This window comes from Kryptolebias marmoratus, linkage group LG1, assembly GCF_001649575.2.
Source record: "Kryptolebias marmoratus isolate JLee-2015 linkage group LG1, ASM164957v2, whole genome shotgun sequence".
Classification (NCBI taxonomy): Eukaryota; Metazoa; Chordata; class Actinopteri; order Cyprinodontiformes; family Rivulidae; genus Kryptolebias; species Kryptolebias marmoratus.
This window is the reverse complement of record NC_051430.1, coordinates 4,075,126-4,082,361: the sequence shown is the minus strand read 5'-3', so window position 1 is coordinate 4,082,361 and position 7,236 is coordinate 4,075,126. Positions and strand designations below refer to the sequence as shown.

At 39.8% G+C, this 7,236-nt stretch overlaps 1 protein-coding gene across 9 annotated transcripts in view; it reads left to right on the top strand.

Annotated features, from left to right (window-relative positions):
• Positions 1–7,236, top strand: part of cacna1ba (calcium channel, voltage-dependent, N type, alpha 1B subunit, a) — a 168,826-nt gene that overhangs the window by 148,891 nt on the left and 12,699 nt on the right. For 8 of the 9 annotated variants that reach the window (XM_017432700.3, XM_037976826.1, XM_037976825.1 and 5 more), the window contains 4 exons: positions 2,442–2,549; positions 4,184–4,296; positions 4,821–4,960; positions 6,632–6,767. In XM_017432700.3, coding sequence (XP_017288189.1) covers positions 2,442–2,549; positions 4,184–4,296; positions 4,821–4,960; positions 6,632–6,767 — 497 coding nt within the window. The remainder of the gene's footprint in view (positions 1–2,441; positions 2,550–4,183; positions 4,297–4,820; positions 4,961–6,631; positions 6,768–7,236) is intronic. The other variant, XM_037976823.1, reaches the window with a different exon arrangement.

Genomic DNA, 7,236 nt, shown 5'->3' with positions numbered 1-7,236 from the left:
CGCTAGTTCTCACACCCGTTCCTGGACTTCGCTCTGCCGCTATCCTGCGAGGATCGTGTCTCGGTTCTCCTCACACCATCATCCAGGTCAGTGTAACCTCCTCGGTCCGTGGTTACTTCCTGGTTTTCGTGTGAATAACGAAACTATCTTGTCTCTTCTCAGTGCGGCGATCAGAGGCCCTCCTGCTACGCTTAGCATTCTCCTCGCTGTTCAATAAAGACAAGTTAACTGTCAACTCCTGTGTCTGGGCTGAAATTCCGGGTCCGCTAACCGATTCTTGTCACATCTGAGGGTGTGGAATTTACTGTATGTCCATCTGCTCAAGTCAATTTGATACACCCAATGTTTCTTATATTTATTTCAAATGATTGGTCATTTTTGACCGGGAATATCACAGGTGTACAAAAGCTAAACAAAACACCTAAAATTTATTGAAACTGAGCAAATTTACTTTGTCTAATTAGATGTCATGCCTTGACAAGGTCATTGAATCTCATGTGAATCACATATAAAGATTAATCTTTTCAGAGAGAAAACTTAAAATGATCAAATTTGACCAGAACATAAAAAGGAGGGCTAATTAATGATTTTAACTAGAGTTACTGGTTAGTCTTTTAGGTGGAGACAACATTTAGGCCTTTTTACACAACTCTGTTTTTAAAGCTGCAGTAGGTAACTTTTATAAAAATGTATTTTTTACATGTTTAAAACTGTCACTATGTCCTGATTATCTGAGACAGATAGTCTGTGAAAAAATCAAGTTCCTCTGGCTCCTCCCTATGGACCTACTGCCATTTGCAGAAATACTCCACTCCTGGTCAGAAACAACCAATCAGAGCCAGGAGGAGTGTCTTAGCAATGTCAATCACCCTTGTGTATGCACTGCTCACTCCCTTCCCCTGCCCAGCGCGTGCCATCGTCGTTCTGTGCTAATGGTGGAGAAACAACCTAACATTACGGGAAAACTGCCAATTTCTCGAGTGGCACCTGCTCAGAAAACAAATACAGATAAACAGAAGAAAACCTATGACGAAAAGCAAGTTTAAATAAAGAATTAGACCTGGCCCGAAATAAAACGAGGGTTAACATCGGAGCAGCTTTTCAGAGGTGGAGGGAGGTATGTGTCCTGAAAGGATTCAAAACCAATGCAGTTAGCCACATTTCTGCTTGATGTTTCATCCCTATCAGTGAATGTGCCAAGGCTGTTTATCTGCCATCATCAGTGGCCCTCAGTGGCTAGTAGGCCTGCATGTCCACTGCAGGCTCCGCTGTGGAGGCAGGGATGTAGTGCAGCAGAAAGCAAGGGGAGGGACCTGTAAGCTGTTCTTCTTCAAATGTTCAGACTAAGTCCAGTTTTCTCAGAACTGCCTACTGCAGCTTTAAGTGAAACCAGAAACATTGATGTTGTGTTTTGACAGTTTGTGTACATGATGACAGCGACTGTATTCTCTGACACCGAAACATTTTAAATCCAGGTCTCAGAGTGAAAGTTCTTGTAAGGCGCACCACGGTTCCAGTCAGTCAGTAGTTATTCTGCTCACATGTGAGTAGATAAACAACAGTAACAATGGTGGATAGTGGAGTACTGTTGTGCTACTCACCCTTTTTTACATGTAGCAGCAATCCAACCTCATTGTCGGTCCAAACAATCATGCCTACATTCACTGTTTTGGATGTAATTGTTCTCATGCCCGAGACTGGAGTGTCATTGAAATGCAAAAGTCACAGCGTCACTTAATGACCTGGCATGGAAACTACAGCGGATTCGATAGTATTACCGTGTATATGTGTAACTTTTTTGCAATCAACATAGGAAAACCACTAATGTGTCCAGGAGATTGTTCATGTTTCAGAAAGGCCTTAGAATCCATCCATCCATTTTCTTTAACCGCTTCTCCATTCCGGGTCGCAGGGAGCTGGTGCTTTAGAATCCAGTGAACAAAAAAGAACATATAATGAAAACAAAGAAATCTTCACAGATGCATTTTACGTAAACTGAAGATGTTTAGTGCTTTAATACTGTGACCTGAGTATTAATAAACAATAGGTGGCTCAGTACACTCTTGAAATGTTACTAAAGGCAAGTGACATAATATTCTAGCTGTATGATTACAATGTACCACTTTAACAGTGAACAAAACAAAGCCAGTTCTACTATATGAATGTTTCCAAAGGGCTGAAACCATAAATAAAACTCCCATTTCCACTCGTTGGAAAACCTTGCAGTGTGTTAACTATTTCTGTTGGATTCCCTCTCCTGGATTTAGCTCTACCTTCATCAACACTTTATCAGGAGGAGACCCATTTACTGGTGTGAATGCTTTGGGTTGTAAATTTGAAGGAATCTAGCTGAAGGACTTTTATAAATAAAAAAGAATGAAATAAACTGTACTTGTGCTGTAACTTGTGTCTAAGGTTTGTGTTTCAATATGGAATTTTAGGAATAGTGGTCCAGCGATTATTGGATGCTGAGTTAAAGAAAGAATTATCCACAGTGTGGCCAAATCTCTCTCAGAAAACATTGGATCTGTTGGTGACGCCACACAAACGTAAGTATAATCTGCACTTTAAACTTTGTGGCCAAGCGCTCTTACATACACAAATAAAAAGCCTTTTCGTCAAGAGAGATGTTCTGTATTTTGAAAGATATAGTCCCTTGTAGAAGTATTAATCTCCCTTGGTAATCTTTTTGTTGCCTTAGAACTGTGAATTTAATTTAATTTTAATTTGAGAGAAAAAAAAGATTTTGCAAAAATACTTCAGATTAATGAAGTTAAATGGTGGCTCTAAATTTGAAGCTCCATCCATTACCTTCAGAAGCTTTTAAATGAGATCCACCTGTGAAGTGTTGAATTATCTAAATCTGTCAAATGATATACACATGTGGTAACAGCCTCTCAAATCAACACCAGTTCAACACCTCTAAGTAGTAAGGGCTACTACCGAGCTAGATACATAATGAAGACCAAGGAACTCTCCACACAGATGAGACAAAATTGTGGAGAGGTCCAGATCAGGTTTGGGCTATAAAAAAAATATCCCAAACCCTGAACATACCACAGAGCTTCATTATTAGGAGATGACTAGATGATATCACCACAGCAAACCCTCCAAGAGAGGGTCGTCCACCAAAACTCAGAGTGGGTAAGGAGGCCATTAATCAGAGAAACATCCAGGAGGCCAAATATGATGTCTGATGGAGCTGAGAGATGGGAGGATCTGTCCATAGGACCACTAGAAGCTACACAGGGTTGGAATTCATGGAAGAACTACATGGAAAAAGAAATATTGCTTAAAGAAAAAAAGCTAGACTTTTTAGAATTTCTTGCCTAAACATTTGGAAGAAGATGCTGTGGTCAGATGAGACTAAACTCCAACTTTTATGCCATCAAAGAAAACTCCATGTCTGAGGCAAATCATCCAGAGAACACCAGTGAAGCATGGTGGTGGCAGCATCATGCTGTGGGGATCTATTTTATCAGCAGAAACTGGTCAAAGTTAAAACATAGATGGATGGAGAAAATTACAGAAAAAATTCTAAGAAATTCTTAACTTGTTGGGGTCTGTAAAATAGACCAAATTACAGCTATTTTTGTGTTTTCTGAGGTCAGTTGTCTGTGGCGGCTGCAAAAGTTAATCAGTTGTAAATGAACATCAAAGGATTATTTCCTGTAGGTTTAATTTAAGTCTAGCCAGTGGTTCATGGAATATTTTGCTAACAAACAGACAAAGTTGACTCTAAATAGTTAATAACAAAATTCAACAAATATCTTATGTAATCTCTTGTTGCTCAGAAAATGTGTTTGGATCAGTTTCAGCCATTATCACAACTAATTTTTAGTCAGTGTTTCGAAAATTGGGTGAGTTTTTACAATTTTTGTGTTTTTGAAGGTATGTTGGCAGTGGTGGCCATCTTGAATTGGGTTATCATTCAGTGATTACCTTATACTTACCAGTACTTCATGATATATTTTGGTAGCAAACACACACAAAGGCAGAAACATTACAGTCCACCCTCACCTTTTGCAGGCAATAATTATTTAGAGGGAATATAGAATGAGCTGACAGGAAGTCTATTATTTTTCTTTAAACTATACCATTAGTCAAACAAGTTTTTTCTCCCTTTTCTTTTCCATGTTCATGTAATCATCTCTCACCTCATGTTCTCCCTTCAACTCCTCAGCCAACGAGCTGACGGTAGGAAAGGTCTACGCAGCGCTGATGATCTTCGACTACTACAAACAGAATCGAGCAAGGAGGTTGCAGCTGCAGCAACAGAACACATCAGGCCCCCAGGTACAACATCCACATCACTGGCGCACTGCTTGAACACACACACAAATTTACTGGATGCTGCAGTATAAACCTGCATGCGCCTTCATACATTGCATATATATACATATATTGCACTTGCATACAGAGATACTCAAACCTGCATGACTTCACACAAGCACAGAAGGTTTGTTTGTTTCCACAGGCTAGTGAAATACAAATGCTATTAACCACTGTTAACAATTTATTAGTCCAAATGTCAAAGCATCCGATGGTTGTTTACCTTCTAAACTACCAGCACCAGACTGGCAGGTGGTTATTAGCAACCTTTCACACCTATTTAGGTGCATGTTTGTTGACACATCCAAAGACAGTCACACAAACACAAAGAATGCCTAAAAAGCATGACTGCCAAAAGAGAATATTCTGCCCCCAGCGTCCACATCTGGGTAGTACCAAGCCCTCCATTGTTAGACCTGGGTCCAACAATATTCTGCCTGCTGCCTCTGAATGTCTTTAGCATGTTGCCATCCGTCTCTCCTCTACAGTGCAAGGTCGGGGCTCTGTTTAAGCCATTGCTGCCTCTGACTCACATGCAGGGCTCGCCCAGCCTTCTTCAGCCCCAGCCAAAATCCAGTTCACCTCAGCGGGTGGCCAGTTCAAACTCCATCAACAATGGAGGCATGCTGTAAGTTTAGAACCTCACAAACCAAAGAGCTATGGATAGCAACTGACACAGGTCAAATTATGTAATATACATAGGGCATTGTGCTTTAATCTGCCTGAATAGAACTGTTTAGATCATTTCTGTGCATAAGTGTCGAGTCTCAGCAGACTTGCTTATTTTTAGAGATACTGTTCTTTCAATAAATGTTGATGTCAGACTTGAAAGATTTTTGTTTATTGTATGTTTTGGTAAGTGGTGTAACGTCTTGTAAAAATCTACTAGCTGATTCCATAAAATGTGAAGAATTTTACTTTTTTCACATTGCAACATATTTAATTTTAAATCACTAAAAGTCCAAAAAATAATGGACAGATTGTACAGAATATATAATATTGTGAAATGATGTGAAATACACTCAGCAGCCATTTTATTAGGTACACCTTTCTAGCACTGGGTTGGACAACGTCTGCCTTCAGAACTGTTTTAATCTGTAGCTTGGTGGTCAGTGCCGCTGTCTTGTAATCCTGAGGCTGCAGGTTTGAGCCCAGGTTGTGGCAGGAAGGGCATCTGGCATAAAACAACTGCTTAATTGTTCACACGAGTTTGCTCGCTGTGGAAACTCCTGAAGAAGGGAGCAGCCGAAAGAACAAGAAGAAGAGATTCAAGAAGTTGTTGGAAACATTTCTCAGGGATTTAGGTCTAAATTGACATGACAGTGTCACACAGTTGCTGCAGATTTTTCAGCTGCACATCCATGATGTGAGTCTCCTGTTCCAACACATCCCAAAGGTGCTGGACTGGATGGAGGTCTAATGCCTGTGGAGACCATTGGTGTTCATTGAATCACACCCATCAGTCAAGGAGAGGTTTTCCAGTCTCTTATTGTCCAGTTTTGATGAATCTATGTGAATTGTAGTTTCAGTTTTCTGTTCTTAGCTGACAGAAGTGGCCCCTGGTGTGGTCTTCTTCTGCTGTAGCCCATCTGCTTCAAGGTTGGGCGTTGTTGTGTGGTCAGAGATGATATTATGCAGACTAGGTTAGAACAAGAAGTTATTTGAGCTACTGTTGCCTCTCTGTCATTTCCAACCAGTCTGCTCATTCTCCTCTGACCTCTGACATCAAGAAGACATTTTTGGTCACACAAATCCTGCTCACTGGCTATTTTCTCTGTTTTGGATGGACAATTCTCTGTAAACCCTAGAGATGGTTGTGTGTAAAAATCACAGTAGATTAAAAGTTTCTGAAATACTCACACAGACATTTGTACGACGTTCAAAGTCACTTAAATCCCTTTTCTTCCCAGTTCTGATGCTCAGTTTCCACTTCAGCAAGTCGTCTTCACCGTGTCTACATGCCTGAAGGCACTGAGTTGCTGCCATGTGATTGGCCGATTAGCTGTTTGTGTTAATGAGCAATTAAACAAGTGTACCTAATAAAGTGATCAGTGAGTGTAGATTTTTTTAATATACTTAACTTGCAGCACTATCAACAGTGTGAAAATATGTGCAACAGATGTTAGACCCATTGTCACAATATCTGCTCTCCATTTTTCTTATGACATCTGTACTAAAATGTAAAGAAGAATTTAGTCATTTTGTTTTTGTGTTATGTTCCCAAATTATTTAGGGATAAAAACTGTGAATTTTTGAACTCTATAATTCCCAAATGAGCTGTGACTGCTGTAATACACAGGCCAGGGTATGATCCCAGACCCAAACCAACATCTTCCTGGGAAACGGAGAAGCCCAAAGAAGTTTCCCGTGATAAAACAAAGAGATCCATGTCCAAGGGTCCATCGGAGGACAAAACAGACACTGCCCTTAATCAGGTACTGGGGAGAAAACATTGGCAGTGTTTGTGAGACTGTTCTTTCATTTCAGGTCTGTGAAGAGATTGTTTCTCTGAGTTCTAATTAAATACATCATGTACTAAGGATGTTTTAACTTCCTAACCATCCTGACTATATGAAACCTTTTTTACTCTGAACAGTGATGATGATATATATCACGATATACCCCAATTACGTACGTTGTCAGTTAGTCTCTGAAAAATATGAAAAAATAATCTAATTTCTTACTTTTTTCAAGCTTTATTTCTAAGTGACATTTAACTGAACTTTCACAAATGAGATCTGCTGCATTTTAGTCCAGCAATATATATGTACCTGTTAGACGTAACAGTATCAAATGACAACAGACTCCATTATCTTCGGCCGGCTATAGTTTCACTTTTCACAACTTTCCCGGCTCTTTTACAACTTGTTTGTTTGCACTTTTTGGATTGTTAAATATTCTTTT